Genomic DNA, 23,700 nt, shown 5'->3' on the forward strand with positions numbered 1-23,700 from the left:
ATTTGGCCAAGAAACTGCTCTTGCCTCAATTGTTGACAGTATACTGTACAAACTGGACAATCAGGACACAAAGAAAAACACTGCTGAACTTTGCTAAGACAAGGTGGGACAGGCCTTCAAAATTCCTGCTTCACAGAAAAATCTGTCAAATATTCTAGGCCTGAAAGCCAAGGATGCATTGCCAAGAGACCTTGGGTGACTATTCAGGCAACCGACTGCTTCAGTCATTTCTAGAATTTTGGGAGATGCTTGTTCAGCACTTCCTGTTTATTCAGGTAACAGTATTTCCTTCTTGAGTCTCTGATAATGTTGAAGATGAAATACTTATAGTTATAGTTTTCTTTGTTACCAAATTCAGAAAATAAACTCCCAAAAGAGGTAAGTGGGTTGAGAGAAATAAAGCTTAAATTGTTTTTCTAAGAAAATATTTTGAGGCCTATGATAGTTTTGGGTTGGTAACACGAGTTAGAATAGCAAGTGAACTTGGTGCAAAAACTTTGGACTCACTAAGATAGGACAGATACTAGAGTAGTTTCTCTGAATTTGCCAAATACAAATGGACTGGACATTGCAAATGTAATCCTTAATTGATGATAATTGTTTTTATTGTATTTAGTTTCATTGCATTAAAGTTAAAAACTTTGCTTTTTATTTAGACAAAAGGGGGAAGCACTGGGGGATATTTGATCACACTGGGATTGCATTTGTATTAATTAGATAAAATTAACCTTGGGTCAGAAGGTTGCTTTATTAACTAGTTGTTAGAAAGTAATTATAGAGCACCAGAGAGCATCCAGGGAGATGGAGAGACATGGGGAATAGTGGGATAGGGTTCGGGATGGCACACATTTTTTGTAGTTTGGAAAAGTGGAAACAGGCTTTCCGTGGATGTCAGCAAGGAGAAAGGGTTAGCTAGTTGTTACTCAGTCTCTCTGAGCTCACACGCTTACCCCAACTTTTGAATCTCATGTCTTATTCATAATTACAATGATAGAGATTTAGAGGCAGTGACAGGGCTGGTAGCTACAGGAGCAGAATTCTCACCAGGCTATGGCCTGAGCGGCCAGGCCATTGCTAGATAAGCAGGCCAGCTGCAGAATTGCAACTGCTGGCTGAGATAGCAGTAGATATAGGTGCAGCCACTGTGGCAAAGTAAAAGCAACAGAATCCAGTTGGTGCATGCAGAGAGCCACAGGACGCCAAAGTCAGCAGAGACAACCCTTGACATCAAATAAACAAACCAAAGGATATGATGACTTCTCAAAGCTCTTAGGGTTGGATTCAGAGTGAAGTGCATGTTAGGAGTACGACCTTAGATGAGAGGCTAAAGCTTAGTGATATTTACCTACGTTTTAAGGGGGTTAGAGTATTGAGTTAATCCTTTTAAAGCACACTGGGCATTGCAAAAGTACACTCACAATATTCGTGGCACCTTATACAATGAGATCTTGAGAAGAATTTTCACCTGGGGCTACTTGAGTTTACCAATTGGTGGGAGGTTTGGGTGGAAGACAGGGGGGAAAAAATCTGCTCACTGCCACCTGCTGGCATGAGTTTGGCAACTTTCCAAGCTTGTTTCACCACACAGCCAAAAAGATGGCTCTGGCCAGAGACCCTGAGACATTGAAGTGTGGGTTCCTCTCCTCTGGCCCTGATTATGTTCTTTTCTTGAAATAGCTGCTCTCTACTTAGGATCTAGAACAAGAAAAAAGACTGAGCACAGATACGACTCCTCCACCTACTTGGCATCTGCACAGAATCCTGCCATAGGTGTGGCTGCCAGTTTGTAAATAGAACCTAAGCAAAAAAGGAGTCTGTACCTGGGCAGTCTCCCGCCTTGTCTTTGCTTGAGAGGCAGACCCTGCTGGATTCAAGCCACCTCTAAAAAGCATACTCAAAAAATTTCTCATGCAAGGGGTTGGGTGTATGAATCCAAGCACCTACTTGGACCTCTGCAGAAATGATTTAGAAGCATAAAATGGGTGAGTTGTAAGAGCGCAGAGACTAGAGACCCTGGAGAACTAGAACTTGGAATGAATTTCTAAAGTTGGAAGTTCACAGGGTTGGGTGGCAAAGAGGTTAGTTCAAGGCTGCCACAGTCCAAGGCTCACAAACCATCTGGAAAGAGGAAAGTTGGTGATGTGTTGGAAGTCAGGGTAGAATGAAGAAAACAGATGATCTATACTCTACAAAACACGGCATGGCCTCTCCACTGGGCCTTATCAAATACACACAGTGGTGTAGAACCACACCTCCGGGTGCCAACAAAAGTGACAGCTAATCTCCCAGAATAAGAAGTACCAGAACAATGCTCTCATACTGGGCCAGAAGAGTACAGTATGCAAGTCTAGGAGCCTGTACCCTTTGAGTACAGTCTGATGGTTGATATACCCACCCACTCACAGAGTTGCCCAACCAGCATGTTTCAGTCTAGAATGCTACAGGGAAACTCATGCAATACTCAGTCAAGCACATTAGTCTGTCATTTACAAGTACTAATGGAAAATTGAGATTCTCCTATCTTTTGATGGAGGTGAGCCATGCAAAAAGGAAAGAGCATTATAAATGAAATCACTGATTTTGCAAAGAAAAAAAAAGGAGCCTTTAGAGTATGAAGTCTGAATTTGTTTTAACTAGGGGGGAGTTGGACAGAGTATGAATCCATGTGTTCAAAAATAGTTAGCTGTGAAAAGGAAACAATGAAAGGACAAACAAAAAGTCACATAAATGTAACAGATTTCTGAGTTTAAAAATCAATACAAAAGTGGTAGTATGAAATCCTAGCGCTTGACAGGCTGAAGCTGAAAGTTCCAGGCTAGCCTGGCTAACATAGTGTCTTAGTTAGGGTTTCTATTGCTGTGGTGAAACATCATGAAAAAAAAAAGTAATTTGGGGAGGAAAGGGTTTATTTGGCTTACACTTCCAGATCATAGGCTGCCATTGCAGGAAGTCAGAACAGGAACTCAAGCAGGGCTGAAACCTGGAGGCAGGAGCTGATGCAGAGGCCATGGAGAGAGCTTCTTCCCCTGGCTTGCTGAGTAAGTGTTCTTACACAGTTCAGGGTCACCAGGCCAGGGATGGTACCACCCACCATGGACTGGCCCCTCCCCCATTGATAACTGCTTGAGAAAATGCCTTACAGCTGGATCTCATGGAGGCATTTCCTCAACTAAGGCTCCTTCCTCTCTGATGACTGTTGCTTGTGACACCCAACAACCAAGCCAGAAAAACCAATCCCTTGTCAACTTGACACACAAACACATCACCATTAAGCCACAGTCCTTTCTTTCTTATCCATCCCCAAGATCTCACATTAAAAACATGACTTTAAAAGTCCCACAGTCTTTACAAATGCAAACACATTCAAATTTCAGGCCCTTTAAAATAGCCAATCTCTTTTAAAACCCGGAAGTCTTTTAAAATTCAAAGTCTCTCAACTATGAGATTCAATAAAATACTTTCTTACTTCAGGAGGAAAAAATTAGGGCACAGTCACAATCAAATCAAAGCAAAACCGAATTCCAACTGTTCAATGGAAAGATCCACTCACCCCTTCTGGACTCCTCCAGAGTACTTGGGTCACTTCTCCGGCTCCGCCCTCTGCAAGACACACAGCTTGTCTTCTAGGCTCCAGCTGGCTCCACTCCACTGCTGCTGCTGATCTTGGTGGTCATCCCATGGCACTGGCATCTCCAAAATGCTGGGGTCTCTGATGCAACTGGGCTGCACTGTCACCAATAGCCTCTCATAGGCCTCTTCATAGACCTCATCTTCTTTGGAAGACCCCTTCAGTCCTGAACCTTCATCTGTCACTGAGGCTGCACCTTCACCAGTGACCTCTCCTGGACTCTCACAGTACATCAGCTGTTCTCCATGACCCCTTCATGCCTTCAAAACCAGTACCATCTGGGTGACTCTTACATATTCCCAAGCATATGGTCTGTACGAGGTACAACATTGGCCACATCTGCAGCATAGCTTTTCTGGGCTCTCAGATAATACTCCCTAGAAGATTTCACCTCAAGGGTGCTGGTTAATCTTCTTAATCACCACTAATTTCTTAGCTCCAGGTAACCAATCTCAATTGTGCCAGTAACACAAAGATTTCCCTTAGTAGTGTTGGTATCACGTCACCACAGCTGATTCTTCAGCCCCAACTAACCAGTCCCGTTGACTGCTGATCAAGATGTAGAAGTCTCAGTTCCTTCTCCAGCATTTTGTCTGCCTGCATGCTGCCATGTTTTTTGCCGTGACCATAGTGGACTAAACCTCTGAATTGTAAGCCAGCCCCAATAAAATCTTTTTCTTATATACAATTGCCATATGTCAGGCAGCAGTGGTGTTGCATATCTTGAATCCCAGCACTCAGGAAGCAGAGGCAGTCAGATCTTTGCGAGTTTGAAACCAGCCTGGTCTATAGAGTGAGTTCCATGACAGCCAGAGATACACAGAGAAAGCCTGTCTGAAAAAAAAAAAAGTTTAAATAAAAAAAGGGAAAGAGAGAGAGAGTTGCTGTGATCATGGTGTCTCTTCACAGCAATAAAACCCTAACTAAGACAGGTTCCTAACTGGATTAATTGTGGTGGGAAGACACACCATGACTGTGGGCAGCACCATTTCACAGACTGGGCCTGTCCTGAACAAAAAAGAGAAATGGAGTTGAATACCAGCACGTATGCATCCATTCTCTCGCTGTTCTTGACTATGCATGTGAATTACTTCAAGTTCCTGCCTCCTGATTTCCACTCAAGGCTGTGCTGTTGCTAGGATGTGAGCCCGTTAAACCCATTCTCCCCTAAGTTGCTTTTGTCAAGGTATTTTATCACAGCAACAGGGCACTAAAGTAAGATTGTGTGTGTGTGTGTTTGTGTGTGTGTATGTGTGTGTGTGTGTGTGTGTGTGTGACACATATGCAGCGAGGTACTATTCAGTCATGAAGAAGAAAGAAGGTTGAAGTCCTATCCTTTAGACCAAAATGAATGGCCCTTGAGAACACTATCCTAAGTGAGATGAGCCACACACAGAAAAACAAGTGCCTATGCTCTCTCATATGCGAAATCTTAAAAACTAAGTCAACCTGAAAGTACTATAGTGATTACTAGAGGCCAAGAGCACAGAGAGTGGGCCAAACTGAGCTAACCTGGACAAGTACATAGTTTGCAAATGTAGATACCACACTGAACCCTATATTAATGTGTAGAATTAGTATATGCTAATCAAGCATTTTATTTGTTGAGCTAAAATCATAGAAGTTGATAAAATCACTGAGAGAAGAATTAGACATAAAAAAGAAAATTTGCGCCGGGCGGTGGTGGCTCACGCCATTAGTCCCAGCATGCGGGAGGCAGAAGCAGGCAATCTCTGTGAGTTCGAGGCCAGCCTGGTATACAGAGCTAGTTCTAGGACAGGCTCTAAAACTACAAAGAAACCCTGTCTTGAAAAACTTAAAAAGAAACCTAAAAAGAAAGAAAGAAAGAAAGAAAGAAAGAAAGAAAGAAAGAAAGAAAGAAAGAAAGAAAGAAAGGTTACTAAAGATAGAGACTAAGGATGCATCTCAATGTGAGACTGAGAAAAGAGACAGACAAGATTGGAATGTTTGCACAGAGAAGAGGGGTCATAAATCAAGGTTGCAAATATTAAGAAGCCAGGAAAAGATGCTTTCAGAAGAGACAGTAGTAGCAAATGAGGCAAGGCACTTAGAGAAGATTGTGGAGTTGGTGAAGAGAGCACTCAGTGGCATGGCTAAGGTAAAATAAAAGTAATCAACGAAGTTAGTGGTAAAGAAGGATAAAAAAAGGAATTACCTTTAAAAAACCATTAAGGTCTTGTTGCAAAATTCCTAGCTCTACTTTCCAATTATCATAAATTTCTAGCTACATGATGCTAGCAGATAGGATCAAGGCATGCTCTAGTGTCAAGTTGGACAGGGGAACACTCACAGACTAAGCTGACCTTCCTCCTGACTCTGTGCACAGAGTCCTATCATAATTCCAGAAGGCAGATAGGAAAAAAAAAATGTCTGGAGATGTCTTTTCTTTACACCTAAGATTGAAGGCTTAACAATGTTTGATTTTTTTTTTAGAAATAAGGAAGTGAGAGAGATAGATAAAGAGAGAGAGAGAGAGAGAGAGAGAGAGAGAGAGAGAGCACAACAGGGAAACAGAAGAGGAGGAAGTAAGGGAGAGAGCAAGAGAGGCAAGCAGAAAGGGAGGCGAGGGAGGGAGGAAAGAAGGATGGGCAGGGAGAATAGGAAAGTAAATTCTGATGTGATTGATATCGAAAAGGTTGACTTTGCATGCTGAAAGAAAAAGGGACATGATATAGGAAGATAGTCACAGGCCTGGCCATCTTGGGCTTGAGTTCCTTTTTTGCAACTTCCTGGTTAAGTGAGTATCTTACTGAGAGATCACATCTTTAACATAACTGACTTCCTGTTCTCTCTATCCCCGTCACATAACATAACCCCTGACCTTGGCTTTCACCATCCTTGAGTGTTTTAGCCTTCTCCTGTAACTCTCTGTGGAAATATGAGTGACTTTAAAATTAACTTATAAGGGTTTTTCATATCATAGCATATCATTCATTTAAACAGAGAGAAAGAAAAGAAAAAAAGAAAAGCTCCTAAGTGTTCCCTAGTTTATGTCTCAGAGAGGTACAATACTGTCTTACTAAACTTTACTAGTTCTGTAATAAAGCACCTTGACCAAGGCAACTTGGGGAAAGGGGTTTATTTGGCTTATACTTTCACAGCACTCTTCAGCACTGAAGGAAGTCAAGACAGGAACTCAAGCAGAACAGGAACCTGGCAGCAAAAGCTGATACAGAGGCCAAAGAGGGATGCTGCTTACTGACTTGCTCCATACGGCTTGCAGATAGCCTGATCTTGTGGAGGCATTTTCTCAACTGAGGCTCCCTCCTCTCAGATGGCTCTAGCCTTCTTTGACTTGACATAGAATAAATCACTCTCTTGTTTTCGAAAGACCATAGATCTAGACTCTGATTTATTGCACAATTTAGTAATCTTTCCCTTCCCCTTTGGCTGGAATCAGATGGCCTTTCTGCTCTATGCTCCCGGCTTCTCTGTTTAAATTCAATCCATTCTTCAAGGATTTACATAGACTGAGATATTCCTCTGCCTTGACTTTACTAGCTCTAGCAGGTCCTCTTTTCCACACATGAAAGTAATATCCTAGGAGCTTCTCCAAACTCATCTCTACACCCTGAAACCGTGGTATGTGCACCGGTGCAGGAATGTATCACCCCCCAACTTCCAGGTATATAAGGTCCTGCTGTGCAAAATTACTAATTGTACAATGTGTTCTTCTCACACACACTACCATGGTCTCTACGCTCCTTAAAAATACAACAGCAATGCTGGTCACACACCTGAGACCATGATGAACATACCGAAGACACTGTTTATGAACAGTGAATGTTCTGGCATATAGGGTTCCCCTGGCCCACTTAGACATTATGAGTGAAATTGAGTAAGAAAAGAAGCCCGCGGTGTGAGTCAGACATTAGACCTTAAGCAATCCGGTCCCTGAATAGCTAACTGGAAGAGTCTCTGCTAATTTGTTTTGATCATAGAGCAGGAGAGAAAAACAAGCAATAAACTCTTGTCATGTGACTTTGCTGAGACTTGGGAGGCAGAGTTTCTTAAGGTGGGAGCTTGGACCTACAGTATTTGGGAGCTTGTTAAAAAATGCAAAATCCCACGTGGGAGTGCCAACACACTTCTATCATCTCAACGTTCAGGGGGCCACAGCAGGAGGATTGCTTTGTCTTTATCCCTTTGTGGAGCTAGAAGTAACCTGGGATATTTCTCAGTTACTCACCCGCCTCAAAGCTCATCTGTTCACCTCTACATCCATCAGGCAGAGGCGCCATTAGAGGTGTGGAGGTGTCATTTCATGTCACATGTACCAGCACATGTCTTTGCACTTTGAATTTAACTACACAATGTACCTTGAATTGTGTGCATGTATTGGAATACCTTGAAATAGTTATGTCTTGGTACACTTCATGCCATTGGCTCTTGGGTGGCTGTAACATGAGGGGGCCTGTTTGTTGGGAGTTTCTGTCCCCACCCAGTACCCTACAGCCAGCAAGCCCCAGAGAAAATCAACCACACAGAAATTTCTATAAGTTATAAAGAAGATTGACCCATTAGGTAGTCTTAATTTTCATCTTTGTGACAGACAATGATGTTGAATATTTTAAGAAATTCTTATTAACCAGTTGCATTTCTTCTGAGAACTTTAACAGGATTGTCTGTTTTCTTAGTGTTTAGTTTTTTGAGTTCGTCGTATAGTCTAGATATTGACCCTCTGTCAAATTTGTAGCTAGTATTTATTTTCCCCATTCTGTAGGCTGCCCCTACAGTAGATAGGGTTTTTTACTGTACAGAAGTCTTTCAGCTTCATGAGGTCTCACTTGTCAACTGTTAGTCTTAATTCCTGTGCTACCAGGGTCCTATTCAGAAAGTCTTTTTGAATATACCACAAATTGAAATATATTCCCTCCTTTCTCCTTTAACAGGCTCAAAGTATCAAGTCTTACGCTGAAATCTCTACTAGTTAGGTTTTCTAATGCTGTGAAGATGCCATGACCATAGCAGCTCTTCTAAAGGAAACATCTAATTGGAGTAGTTCACTCAGTTTCAGAGGTTCAGTTTATTATTATAATTATGGAGAGCATTGCAGTGTGGAGGAAGACATGGTGATGAGAGTCCTACATCTTGCAGGCAACAAGAAGTTGACTGAGACAGCAGGCAGTATCCTGAGCATAGGAAACTAAATCATGCCTCCCCGAAGTGACACACTTCTTCCAGTAAGGCCATACCCATTCCAACAAAGCCATACCTCCTAATAGTCCCACTCCTTATGAGAGTATGGAGACTTACACTCAAACTACCACAAGATCCTTAGTCCATTTGGAATTAAGATTTGTGCAGGACAAGAGATAACAAACTAGCTATCTAATTTCTACAGCAATTGTAGATGCTGCCTCTTTTTCCAATGTATATTTTTTGACTCTTAATAAAAACAAAAAATCAGGTGTCTGAAAAAGGATAGGCTTATGCCTGGATCTTCAATTCTATTCCATTATCAATGTATCTGTTTTTTCTAACAGTAACATACTAATTTTTGTTACTATGGTGTTACCTCAAGCAGTGTTTTTAGTTTTCAAGATTGTGTGAGCATCTTAGTTTTGTTTGTTTCATATGAAACATGATTCTTTTCAATTGATGAGGATTGTATTAGAACTACAGATTGCTTTTGGCAGAATATTTTCAAATTAATCCTACAAATACAAGAGTGTATAGACAGATTTTCCATCTTCTGCTATCTCTAATTTTAAGTTTCCATTGTATACCAATCTTTTTTTAAAGATTTATTTATTAAGTATACAGTGGTCTGCCTGCAAAGGGCACCAGATCTCATTACAGGTGGTTGTAAACCACCATGTGGTTGCTGGGAATTGAACTCAGGACCTCTGAAAGAGCAGGCTCTGCTCTTAACCACTGAGCCATCTCTGTGATTAGATCTACCCCAAGAGATGGACCTGAGAATAGCCACTGTGAACAGAATTGTTTCCCTGTTTATTTCTTAGTTTGTCATTGGTATCTAGGAAGACTAGTAATTTTTGTTCTTTGTATCCTACCACTTTGCAATATAGTTTCCTAGTGAACTCTTGAGTTTTAAGGATACTTTTACTTCTTTCCTATTTGTAGCTCTCTTACTTTCTTCTCTTGGATTACTGTTCTAACTACAACTTCAAGTACAATCTGGCAACAGTAGTAAGAGGATGAACATCCTTTTCTTGTTCCTGAGTTCTCCATTTAGCATACTGCTGCCTGTGGGCTTATGAATATTGCCTTTATTATACTTTGTATCCCTGGATTCTCCATAACTTTTATAAGGGAATCTTAGATTTTCTCCATGCTCTTTTCTCCATCTGAGATGATCATGTGATTTCTGTCCTTGAGTCTACTTATATGATGGAGTACATTTGTTGGCTTACATGTGTAAATCATTCCCTCATCTCTGGGATGAAGATGATTCATCATTTTGGATGTTTTCTAAAATTCAGTTCACACATATTCTACTGAGAATTTTTTGTATCTATGTTCATGAAGGAACTTGTTCTAGAATTTTCTATTCGTTTATTTATCTAGTTTAGGTATCTGGGTCAGTCAGTGTTCATAAAAATAATTTGGAGGTATAATTTCCTTTTTTGTTTTATGGAGCAGTTTGAGGAGCATTGGTTTTAGCTCTTTGAATTTCCTGTAAAGTCCTGTGGTAAACACATCTGAACTTGGGTTTCTACCTCGCTTTTGTTTTAGATAGGTTTTTAAATGATGTTCCAATGTCATTTATTACAACTTTTAAATATCTTCTTTGTTTAACTTTGGTATGTCAGATTCATTAAGAAATTCATCCATTTTTCTCAGCTTTCCCAATTTAGTAGAATATGGGCTTTGAAGTGTATCCTTAAAACCCTCTGGATTTAACATGTGTCTCTTATAACACCTCCTTTACACCTCTAATTTTATTAATTTGGGTCGTTGCTTTAGTGACACACATCCTCCAAGGCCATGCCTCTAACCATTTCCAAGCAGCTCCACTAACTAGGGACCAAGTATTCAAACATACTTGAACCTCTATTCTCATCCAAACTACAACCAGTATTACCAAGAAGGTAAGATAACTGAACTTTGAAAAGTTCTGGGTAGCTGTCAATAAATATGAATATAGTGCATGTACTACGGCTTTGCAATCTTATTCCTAGTAGGAAATATAGAGCTATGTGCACAAAAACCCATTTACTTGGTAACTGTGGTAGTACAGTTCCCAAGTCAGAAATGAACCAAAACACCATTGGACAATGTTGTTTATTCACACAACGGAATACTGTACAATCATGAGAACAATGTACAACTGTTGAGAATAAGAATCTCATGAACACTGACTGACAAGTGAAAGCTAAAGAATGTAGTTTTAATTTCATTCACATATTCCAAGCCAGATGAAACAAGATTTTTGCTTAGAACCGGATGGTGGTTGTAGATGGGAAAGCAGTGAGTGGAAGGCAGTCTCCAGCTTCTGGCTTATGAATTCATGCATGTTCTATGAGGAATCCAACCGCCTGGATAGATATAACACTTCAACAGAGATTAAACAAGCAAATCCACAAAATCAGGTCTACATACTTAACTGACACTAAAGCATCATTTCTGTATCTTCTCTTAGAGACTCTTGTACTGATACATCCACACAGTGAGGTTGGAGGAACACCATCACCTGCAGTGTATACAGATCCCACAAGTCTGGTTAGAAGACCAGTCTCTACACTGTGAAGATGAGCTAGTCTGTTTCCAACCAGGCACCCTATTTACTGGGGCACCTTACTGAGGAATTAACACACCTAAATGCCTCAATAACTAACAACCAAGGCTGCATGACTCACCTGTTCCACCCTTGGAAGTGAGTATGTAAGTTATGTTTTGGTTTTGAGAAAGTCTGTATCCTCTCTCTGACATTCAGTCATCACGCATAAGTGACTCTACTCAGTCATAGTCTTCACTTACTGATGAGAGTCAGTCTGTAAAGTGCTCAGAGGCACTGAAGAGGTGTATGAGTCAGCTCCAGCAGGCTTGAGGCTCTCTGTATAGGTTAAGCCATCAGAGGATTGGTAGGGACTGACAACTCCTCAACTGCTCTCCATCAACACTGTATACACTAGAGTGTTTTCCCAAGTAAATTCTAGACCCAAATAATTGCATGTCAGCATTAGGTCCTACTACAGTGCAGATTTGTCCCCAAGCCAGCTAGCTCCAAGTTGTGTCATTTTCACAAATAGCCCATGGGATCTTCATTTCTAAAGATTTATTTTACTTATATGTGTCTGCATGTTTGTGCATGTGTGCAGGTACCAGCCGAACCCAGAAGAGAGTGTTGGAAGTCCCTGCAGCTGGAATTACAAGCAGTTGTGGGCCACCTGATGTGTATGTGGGGAACCAAAGTCCAGTCCTCTGAAAGCGTAGCAAGCATTCTTAACCTCTGAGTCGTGTCTCCAGCCACTGCTCTTCATTCTGAAACTCAACCTTGGAGGATACCCTGTGTGGCAAGCCTGGGAATGTCTCACAGCTCCTCTGAACCATCCTCACCACTGAGCCCAAAATAAGAGACTCTTCCTGGATTCTGTAATGAAAAGTCATGCCTTTCTCATGAGGTACTACAAGTCCTGACAGAATTAAGCATGTAGGTTCCAAGTTTGCTGGAAAAAAAGTCTCGTTTGTTGATAAAACAGAAGAAAATGCCACCTTCCCATTCTTGTCCTCAAGAATTCATCTTGAGTCATTTAACTTCAGCAAGGAGCAGTGTAGGGGTTGAGGCTGAACAGATAAGAACAACACAAAAAGAAAAAGGCAGCCGCCAGAACTGTTTCCTGCAGAGTGGCCTCATGGGAATCTCCTATGTCTATGACAGGTATAATGACTAGATCCCATCTCAGACCCAGTCCAGTTCTCTATGATTCCTCAGCAAAAGGCCTAGGAACTCCACATTTCTCTTCTTGGTGCTTGGGATAACCATCAATTACTCCACCCTTTGAGGAATTCTTCTCTCCTAAATACAACCCATGGAATGGAATGGAAAGGACAGAAAGAGACTAAAAATTGATGCATTACCTGTTAACTAAAATCATGAATTGTGACAAAGCTTTCCCAACCTGCTAAACTATCAAAATACTTAGCAGTGTCTTCCCTAGGAATAAAATGAGCCTAAATTTCTAAGAGCAAAAACTTTCATTCCCACACCCCAAACCCTGCACAAAAGGTACTCTCTAATACTATGAACAGTGACAATATATAAACTGATTATACTTTTAATTTGTAACAATTATTTTTATTTTGTATGGATGAGTGTTCTAGCTGCATGTATGTATATGCACTATGTGCATGCCTGGTACCCATGGAGACCAAAAATGGTGTCACATGTCCAGAAACTGGAGTTAGAGACAGTTATAAGCTGCCATGTGGGTGCTGGTAACTGAATATTGGTCTTCTACAAGAACAGCCATAACTCTGAACTGCTGAGCCATCTCTCCAGCCTAAAGCTTACTTTTAAAGCAAGTACCATAGATTTTTATAGAAAGCATGATCTTTGTAGATTGTCCTTCAAATAAACGTTTTAAAAAGAATATATAATTGCATTTGCTCTCCACTTTTTTGATGTATCTAAAGGCTGTCATATTTCTTAAATGTACAACAGCAGTTCACACAGGCATCAGTTCTAGAAGTCAATTCTGTAATTGACAATTTATGACAATTTTATTGGTTGTGAGACAGCAAGTAAATACTTGGAAGGCAGCCATGCCAACCTCTATACGATATATGCCTCAATAAATGCATGTCTGAATGACAATTAGACAGTAGGCTCTGCTGTGTGAATACCAATCATGGAAGAAGGAGCATGGCTTGCTTGTTTGGGATTTGGAAGGATACAGAATCTAACTGAGGTCTCCTATTGGTGAGGATCCATCTGAAGTCGACCTCTTTTCCTCACTGCACACCTCGTGCTGCACGTGCATACATGCACTTAGGAAAATATGTAACAGGATTATGACACGGCATTTTCACAAATCTTTAAAAAAAAATCTAACCACTGAATCATTGTCCAACGAAGAAAGTTAAAAGTACCTTAATTAGTCTCAGTGATTAGATATATTAATTTCTATGGAAGGAAATTCTTAACAGAATACCAAACCATTCCACGATATCTCTATGCTGCCATCTAAAATTTTCTATAGAGTCTCAGAATTTCATAGTATTAGCAAACAGTTATTTTATTGAAACACAGTCAAAATCTAGCCCGGTAGCTCTTAATAACAATCTAAAATCAAGTTTTAATCTCATAACTTTAGCAATATATAACTGAACACTTACATTCAAATGTATAGAACACAATCCATTTCATACTGAAAAACACTGTAACAAAACTTGGAGTGCACGGCGGCAAGTTAGCACTCCTTAGCCAATTCTACAGTTGTTGTAAATTCAACTCTGTAAACACACTCAGCAAATCACAGCACTGGGGAGAGGTCAGGTGCTCTGACATGCTTTGTTATAGTTTTTGATAGCAGAGGGAACCAATTCTTAAACTATTACATAAAAATAGATCTTAAAGACAAAGAATTCTTATGTACACACACACACACACACACACACACACACACACACACACACACACACACAAAGCTAACCTGCCACAGACAGTGTCAAATCTATACACTGGACTTGTTGGCAGCATCCTACACATTGAGAACTTACTAGTAAAATAAACAAACAGCTGTCAAATGTATCTGAGATGGTCTGTTCCATCTGTAAGGATGGAGTGCTGCTCTGAGGCAACTAACTGTTCACGGCTGCTTCTCAAAGGCAAAGACCAAGTAGATACCTAGAAAAAAAGTAAGAGAAGTCAGAGTTAGTTATTCCTATCATCATGAAAAACATTTTCAAGCAGACTGAGAAAGAAAGACATTACTTATTTTCTGAGTTTTATTACTTGAGTGGTTTTGGGGTAGATATAGAATCATTTAAGTATATTTCAAAACAAAAATCTACTTAGCCGTTTAACAACACTAAGAACACTAGAATTTGATTTTAGACACACAATTTGAAACTCAAAATTTCTGAAATCCTGCTCATAGTAAGGACTTTGATGAGGTAATGATTATGAGAATTGGAATTCAGTCAATCAAATTAGCTCTGTCATTAAGCCCAAACTTTAAAATGCATTCTCCTGTGACGACATAATAGCCAACTCATATGTTTGGGGGATTAAATGAATTACAACAGATGAAATGTTTACTGCAGCTTCAGATACTACTCAACACTCAATTAATATTATTACTTCTCAGACAGACCTACCTTTAAAATCCCCATCTACTTTCCTCTCCTCAGCATTTAAATTATATGACAGTATTTGAGTTTGATTCTTCCACTAGATAAACTCTAGAAGGCAGACTTGTCTATGTTTTAATCCCCTGAAGTTCTTTCATATAATTCTATAAGTCAACATTCAGTGTTTACTAAATAGTATGTCTCCGCTTACTACTTCTGCCTTCAAGATAATCAACAATCAATTAAACAGACAGCAGAAACTGTGGTCAAGTTCCCACGATAAAAGATCAGAATCCTTTTATCTTAACATTGAGGATCTGCAAGCTGATGTAGAGGACTCCATCACTCTGCTGCAGAAGCCTAGGACCATATAGGATCCTCTGAGGCACCAGCCTCATGTCAGAATGTATCTGTGTAACACTTGTTTCCAAACACATGTTCCCAAAGAGTCCTGCTTACTCTTCTTTGCTTAGTGCTCTATTTTATTCCCCCTTTGCTGTCACCATATAAATGGCCAAAAAGTAACTCCACGGGAATATCCTATAAGCCAAACAATTCAACAGACCCCAAGGTGAAAACAGAGGCAGCTGTTTATTAATAAATATGTAAAGAAAATATTTACGAATGCTCATGAAAGTCTATTAAATAATAGCCTCCACGTATTTTCATTTGTCACTATGCAGATGTGCTAATGGAGAGTATAAAGATACATATATTATATATGGGAAATACGTGTATCAGCAAAAACACAAAATATATCAGAAAAACTCTTAACATTTTCAAGTTTTAATGATTCCCTTAAAACAGAATCACTGAAATTGTCAGGTAGCTGGATGATATACTCACTTGTAGCTTCCCATTCTGAGTTACTTAAGGTTCCCTAAAATTATAAGAAGGGAAACTTTAGATTCAATGCAGAAGTAAAAGCAAGCTTATTTTTAATAGAAGACAGGTGGCAAAATGCCCTAACTTCACTATAAAACACATACAATGGACGTAACATTATGATATACACATCTAAAAACAATCAGTAAGATCAACTTTCTGAAAAAAACTAAAGACATAGTCTTAGTTTACACAGATTCATTGTCCATAGTATTGGGAAGTAGCAAATGTTTTAGCAAGAAAACAGTCATTCAGCAAGAGTGTGCATCACAAAATAAATTACACTTGCCGAAAAAACAAAAACAAAACAATAATTTTGGTAAGGTAAGGTATGTGCAGTTTTGCTCAGGCCATGACTTCATAAGATCCAGTGTCAGTTCTAGGACCTAGTAAGTTTGAAGAAATATCACGAAAAGAATATTCTAAGATGTTAAGAGAAATGTGCTATGAAAATGTCTGCAATTTTCACTGGGTCTGTTATGGCTTCTCTTACTATCATATATTTAATTTTTTAAAAGTGAGAGCCTGCACAAAGTCAATACAAATGAAAATATATTATTCTCCCATTCCCCACTTAAGTTCAGGGAAATTGAAATTCTGTCTCTGGAACACTGAGTTCACAAAGAAACTTGCAAACCAAGGCTATGATTTTTCCCCACCATTGGCTGCCTTATAAAAGTTCTCAATGCTACTCACTGAAATACATTTTACGTGCTACAGCATCAAGTTTTCACAACTTAGGGAAAACAGATTAACTATTTGCCAAATTTGTAATACTTAAGTAAACCTAAATATTGTGAACAAGCGAAATACCCTGTTCTCCACACACGCATACTCCTTTTCTAACTCGGAAAGCTGGGAACTTACCAGAGGTAACCTTACGTGACTGTTCTTCATGTACTCAGCAGCATGTGCGTAATCACCGACCTTTTCAGAGACCAGTTTAGAGTTATCGTTTGCAGGGTATTGCTAAGGAAGCAAACACAAATTCTAGTTAAGAGATCTCGCTACATTTGTAACAGGGTAAACCACTGAAATGGTAAGAACAATCCTTAAGTAATACTTCACAACTACACATACTTTTTTTCTTTTAAAGGTGTGTGTGTGTGTGTGTGTGTGTGTGCATGCGTGCACAAGTGTGAATGATTCAGTACCTGGAGAGACCACAAGGCCCTTGGGGATGCCCTGAGGCTAGAATTACAGATGGTTGCAAGCCACCTGATATGGGTGCTGGGAATCAAACTTAACTCCTCTGCAAGAATGGCAAGTGCTCTGACCTGCTGAACCATTTCTCCAACCCTACAGTTTTCGCCTAAGAGAAAATGGCGGGGGAGGGAAATATCTCCAAAATGCTGGTCAACTTCTATAATCTTAGACTGTTTACATCTTGGACAAACTACATAATTTAATCCTCAAAGGGGTCATTTAGCAGAAAATATTTACATTTTGACTTCTGGCAAAGGGCTTTTTCTGTTATAATCTAAAAATTGTGGAGAAAAGGTAGTTATCTAAATTATTTCCTATGCTATGTTTAATTCATTTTAAGCAATATATCATAGACTACAAGTCTTTTTTGTCTTTAGTATTCTAAGAAACTGGGTTGGATGTCGACCCTTTAAAATCTAGGTTGTCCTAAGAAACTTCCATGGGATTGATTCACAAATGTCTACTTTACTCACTTTTCCCCTTTGTCTTTAGGGTAGGCGTAGGTGAAGGTCAGAGGTCAACCTTGGATGGATCAACCATCTTCATTTTTGAAACAGGGTCTCTCACATTTCTGGAGCTCAGTGTTTAGGTCATCTCTGCCCGCAACAGTGCCCAGAATTTTAAAGGTTCTTGGGCTCTAACTCGGGTCTTCCAAGTGAGTCATCCCCCAGGGCCTCTTTTCTTTTTTCTTTATAAACATCCTACTGCAGATCCAGGTATTGGAAACAGCTGCTGGTTTGCTGTTTAGCATATACTGGGCTGCTGTACCCAGTAACAAGTGCTTATAAGCCCAGTACTCAGAAGAGACAGAAGCATTGCCTAGACCACAAGACCTTCTATGAAAAAATGAAAACTGAAATGCACACAAAAAGCCTGTGGCTCCTTAGCATTCACAGCTTTACTTCCTTATCCAATCTGAACAAAAGCAATTTTAAAAGTTTCCTTTGAGTTTCAATCTCTCGACTTTAGTCGTCACCATATCCAAAGCTTCAGAATTTTACTCTGCTGTGATCCAGGCACCTTACAAGTTACCAGCTCCACCCTGAGATGGTCTCTGTACCTGCAAACACCTCATCCTTTACTGACAGATGACCCAAGTAAATGGTAAGAACTACAAAACTGCCCTTCCCAACAGCAATAAAACCTTACATAATGCATATAAGCTAGCACCTCTCAAGCGAGTAACCCTTCCAGAAATGCCTCCCAATAGAGTTCTCAGTGAAAGCAGAGGTGGGCATCAGACTGTTTTGATCCTAGTGTTCTGGCCCTTGGCCTCCCAGTCATTCTCCCTCCTCTGAGGACCATGGGAGTGGGAAAGGGCTAGTGCTGAAAGCTCGGCCAGCTAAAGGCCATATGCTTCAGAAGACTTTCTGCACATATCAAGAACCCCTTAAAATCTCTACTTTGGATCTATCCTTGGTCTCGATGTCCCTCCGTCCTTGAAGGTAGAGTATCCACAGCAACTATAAACTGCATCCCTAACTACACAATGTGGGAAGAACATTGAAAGGGGTCCAAAATACCAAACAAATTCACCACATCCTAGAATCTCTACACTTTTTCTGTACACTTACCTCCAGGGCCTGCATTCGTTTTGAGAGTAGTTTGTTTTCATTGTTCTTAATCTTTTCTTCATAGAACTCCCGAAATGATTTTTTATATATTAGCTTCATATTGTACTTCTTTGCCATTCTGGCCAAAAAAGATTAATAGAAAGGCTTTCAAATGTTTGTAATTTTTTTTTTTAAAAAGTATTTCATCAAATTCATATGTGTGTGCTTGTGGGTGGGCAGAGCACAGCTTGAGGTACTGGTTGTCTCCTTTCACAACGTGGGTTCAGGGTCTGAACTCAGGTCATCATGCTTGGCACCAAGTGCCATCTCTCTGGTCCTTTAATTTCATAAAGCTCACTTTGAAAATGATAGCAGTGACATCTGGGCTTAACTAAAACTGCTCTATTTACTTATGTTGAGCAGAATAACACAAATGAAGGCTGAATAACAACCTAGATGCCTATGAAGAAACAAGCATTGTACACACCCATAAGCTGCAGACAGGTTTTCCTTTAGCGTGATAAAGAGGTCATGGGACAAAGGGCCATAGGGAGCCCTTTTCTAGCTTTAGTTCTACTTTATTTACTTCCTCACATCTGCAATAATGTCAGTGTCTTTCTTAACCATTTTCATCTCCTATATTTTCTAGCAAAATAAACTATTTTGTCAAAACTGTATCTTGCATGGCTTCTTGCAGATTGTTTTACATGACTCCCTTTAACCTAACTTCTTCTTCTTCTTCTTTTTTTTTTTTTTTTTTGTAATTTGGTTTTCTTGAAACAAGGTTTCTCTGTGTAAGAGTACTAGCTGTCCTGGAACTCACTTAGCAGTCCAGGCTGGCCTCAAACTCACTGAGATCCACCTGTCTGCCTCCCAAATACTGGGATTAAAGTCGTGCACCACTTTAACCTAACTTCTAAATGCTAAGGTTTGCCCCAGAACCTATTTACTTCTTTGTACCAATTACATGGAATGTTGGAAGCCGTGAGTTCCATTTCTGTGACGCTGATTAACATCACTGCTCACCAAATGCCATCCTGGGATGTGTCAAACACTCTAACGTCTTATCTTCACCACTGCAGTGAATTCATCTATTTTCTACGCTCCCTGGAATCCATCATACAGCCCTCTTTCTCTGACCCACAGCATGTCTACTTCAAATGGCTCCACTTCTCACATCCCTTCATTGGCATCCTGGACCAGTAACTAGCACCATCATGCTACCTCCTGCTTCCAGTCCTTCTTTCCCTCCGTGAATTTTCCCAGGTACAGCCAGATTAAGCTTTCAGATATACAGAGATGGTTATATTGCTATCCTATTTAGTTCCTTTCACTGGGCTCCAGGACATAATTCAAAATCCTTAAACATGATCTCCGAGCCACTCTCTACAATGATACTGCTGTGTCTTAGCAGCTAGTCCTCGGTTCAGCACCACTAGTTTTCTTCTGCTTGGCTCAGTCTCTTCGCCACTTCCTCAGTTTTGTAGGAACATCCTTGCTGTCTTCTACACACATACTTCCATTCTACTTAAACATTACTCTTTCCAATTCTCTTCCTGGACATGATTTCAGGTAGTGGGAAAAGGGGAAAAACAGAATGTCTTAGGCACATCAGAGGGTCCTGGACTGCTACACTGCAGAAGACACACACAGATTGGCTTGTTAACTCAGCTAGCTCTTCTTAGAGAGACAATGTGAACACAGGTACTTCTTTTATTCAAGGCAACTCAATTATAAAATATCAAGACAAGCCACTAGAAACAAAAGCAAGTTACATGCGAGGAGGGAAAAAAAAAGGAAAAAACTCATCATTACAAAGAACCCAATCTGAGCAATTTGAATAGACTTTTCAATAAGCTCATTACATTATTGCTTAGTTTCTTAGTTAAATGGCAAGAAGTCATCTCCACCTCAACATGTTTAGGTTTAATATTTAGATCAGCAAATGCCTGCCAAATAAATATATTTTTAAAACTAATACACTAGGCTTCATGTCTTTTATTCCACCACATTGCCCTTCTCCTGTCTCAGCCCCAAGGAGGAGGAACATAAGCAGGTTTTTTTTTGGTGTGACTCCTCAGCTCCCCACAATGAAACACTCTCTTCAGTTCTTGCTCGACATGTGATACACTGCTGGTAAGGTTTCTTCTCCACGCTCCTCAACTCTAGAACCTTGTCTGAGCACTGGCCTACACTTCCATTAGTACTTAGACACCTCAGCCACACCTGAACCTGTCCAGGGACCTCACAGAGCCATTCAAACACACTGAGTATAACTAATCTATTGAAAAATCTAGATGGAATCACCTGAGCCTCATCAGTCAAAACCTAAAACAAGTATTTAAGCTCCTCCTAGCTAAGAGAAAATGAGCCATGCTTCGTTAACAGCAAAATCAGAAACAGACTTCCACTGAATATAGGTAGTCTAGAAACTCTTACCTAATACACAAACTAACTCCAGATGACCAGGTCCCATCATAAACGCAAGCAATGGAAAAGGCCATGAGAACCTAAGTGGACTTCATAGGTTACATCACTATCACCATCATCATCATAGAAAAGGAAAATAATTTTTGAGGATGTGTGAGGAACACGGGAAGAAGTTGATTTAGGGAGAGAGAGATGGATTCCATCAAAACTGTAACTCTTACATGAAATTCTCAAAAAAATTTAATGAGACAAAAATAATTATATATTAAAGTAAGATGTTGGATGGTGGTGGTGCATGCCTTTAATCCTAGCACTTGGGAGGCAGAGGCAGGTGGATCTCTATGAGTTCGAGGCCAGCCTGGTCTACAAGAGCTAGTTCCAGGACAGGCTCCAAAGCTGCAGAGAAACCCTGTCTCGAAAAAAAAAAAAAAGTAGGAATCTACAACTTTATAAGTTTATTATGTTCAAGCAATTTAAGTAAAAAACAATGCTAAGTTTGTTTAACAACAGTATTTCATTTTATACTATTGTTGGGGGGGGTCTACTAAAACTACTAATTGTGTTAAGCAAAAGCACCAAGCTAAAATACAAAACAAATTTTAAAAAACCAAAACCTCTAATTTCTTCTTTCATGAAGTTGAAAGGAAAGAGTTTCCCAAAGCTTTAAAATAAAAAGCAAATTGATTTAAAATCTTAAATTCTGTTAGCTGCTTATAACAGTGTATTCACTATTTTTATGTCTTGTCATGTCTTCATTACTTGACTTTGTCATTCCTTCCCTCCCTCTTTCCCCAGTTCTCTACTTTCTTTCCTTGTTTTTGAGACAGTCTTACACTGTAGCCCAGGCTGGCCTCCTGTATCAGTTTCTTGAGCATGGGACTACACGGATGAGCCACCAACCTAGCACATAATGAAAACATTATGCTTACTTTTACAAGGTAACTGAGTCTAGACTAAAATAATCACCAGCCAATCTAGGTAAGCAAAAACAGTCCTACTTCCTTGGTTAACATTCAAAATAGAAGATATCTGTTTCCATAGACTACAAAGTGAAATTTGTTCATCTGAATAGAGCCTCCATCTACATTGGCTTTTGTTGTACTCTGCTGGCAGAAAAATCCTGCAGATTAGTGTGTGTGTGTGTGTGTGTGTGTGAGAGAGAGAGAGAGAGAGAGAGAGAGAGAGAGAGAGAGAGAAAGAGAGAGAGAGAGAGAGAGAGAAAGAGAAGGTCTTGAAGCCACATGATTAAAGTTCAGTACCTTCAATTTCTCCTGTGCTTGCAGTTCACTAGAATTCTTAGGAATTAATGTGCATGGGGAGACTATAACTATAAATCAGGACTTTATAATCAACACTGTAGGAAGCTAGGCAGGATGGTATATGCCTTAATCCCAGCCCTATGGAGACAGAGGTAGGTAAATCTCTGTGAGGGTTAAGGTCAGCCTGGTCTAATAGCAAGTTCTAGGACAGCCAAGACTACATAATAGAGACTATGTCTCAAAAAAAAAAAAAAAAAAAAAAAGGGAAAATACCAAAACAACAGTAACACTGGGCAGTTGGGCAGTTTCTCCGCTATACTGAAATACAAACTTTTGATAATCTCTTTCATAGTGAAGATCTTAGACTCTTAGACTTTCTCATTTTTATATCATCAAAGTTGTGTTTGCTCCCTGTAGGGTCACTTATCTTCTGTGCTGAGTAGAAGCAGTTGGCTCTCTTCTCTTAGGAAAGAAATCTACCAATTCTGCAGCTAAGGCTTTTTCTTGGTATTGCATTTCAAATACAATATGAATGGCAATATTAATGTTGTTCCCTAAAGATAAGGAATGAGGGGAAAGAAAAAGCAACAGATCAAGACATTCTTACTCAGTTAGCAATGGAAAATAGACCAAGAATTCAGGGACATCCACAACACCTTCCAAGTTGAAGTCATATTTGCAGCCAAATAAAGGATAACTTCCTTTCTTCTGGAATTTCACAGTGTATATTTCATTTCCAAATGATTCTGTTTCTGAAGCTTCAAGACGTTTTCTATTAGGGTTATTCCACAATAAAAATAAAAGAATTATGATTAACATTTTTAATCCTAGTAGTAATATCACGCATGTGAAAAACTACATGATGCAATTTAAAAAGGTATCTGATGAATTTTATTAGATTCAAGTTACTTACATCAGCTCGAAGCTATTGGGGGTGGTACCAATAAAATAGCCCCCAGGGTTAAGCGTTCCACAAGCATTTCTAAGCATCATATCAGCTTGCTCCGAAGACTCAAAGGAGTAATGGCAAGCAAATTGACAACTGCAGATGTCAAAGCGCATTTCTGGATCATGGAACTTTTCAACCAAAAGTTCCTGTAACAAATGTGAATGGGTTAAGATTCCAAACTAATACAACATAGATTAAAAGTGTTTTTTGCAAATTATCAGAATGTTGGGTTCTTAAGGTAGACATTCCCTGACAGTAACCAATAGTTTTCACCAATCTTTGCCTTCTTCTTTCTCTTGTCATGTACATATTATAACAAGGATCATTTGAAAAAAAAAATGTTTTCTCTTACCCTGGCCTAAAATATTTTGCAGGTCTGAGCAGGTAACACAAGTAAAATTTCTGAGTTAGTCCCAGGAGCAATGTAAAAAGCTGGGTGCAATGTTGTGTGCTTGTAATCCCAAGAGTGGAGAGACAGAAGCAGTAGCAAGGGGTTCACAGGGCAGGCAG

At 39.7% G+C, this 23,700-nt stretch overlaps 1 protein-coding gene across 1 annotated transcript in view; it reads right to left on the reverse strand.

Moving 5' to 3' along the window:
* Positions 1 to 10,883: 10,883 nt before the first annotated feature.
* The window catches only part of Rnmt (RNA guanine-7 methyltransferase), a 28,470-nt gene continuing 15,653 nt past the window's right edge, over positions 10,884 to 23,700 (reverse strand). Inside the window, exons 6-11 of the mRNA XM_048419349.3 lie at positions 23,155 to 23,336; positions 22,849 to 23,013; positions 18,574 to 18,691; positions 16,661 to 16,762; positions 15,755 to 15,788; positions 10,884 to 14,462 (exon numbers count right to left, since the gene is read on the reverse strand). Of these exons, the coding sequence (XP_048275306.2) occupies positions 14,425 to 14,462; positions 15,755 to 15,788; positions 16,661 to 16,762; positions 18,574 to 18,691; positions 22,849 to 23,013; positions 23,155 to 23,336 (639 nt within the window). The 3' untranslated portion in view covers positions 10,884 to 14,424. The remainder of the gene's footprint in view (positions 14,463 to 15,754; positions 15,789 to 16,660; positions 16,763 to 18,573; positions 18,692 to 22,848; positions 23,014 to 23,154; positions 23,337 to 23,700) is intronic.

The sequence above is a fragment of the Myodes glareolus genome, chromosome 13, assembly GCF_982192425.1.
Source record: "Myodes glareolus chromosome 13, mMyoGla1.1, whole genome shotgun sequence".
Taxonomy (NCBI): Eukaryota; Metazoa; Chordata; class Mammalia; order Rodentia; family Cricetidae; genus Myodes; species Myodes glareolus.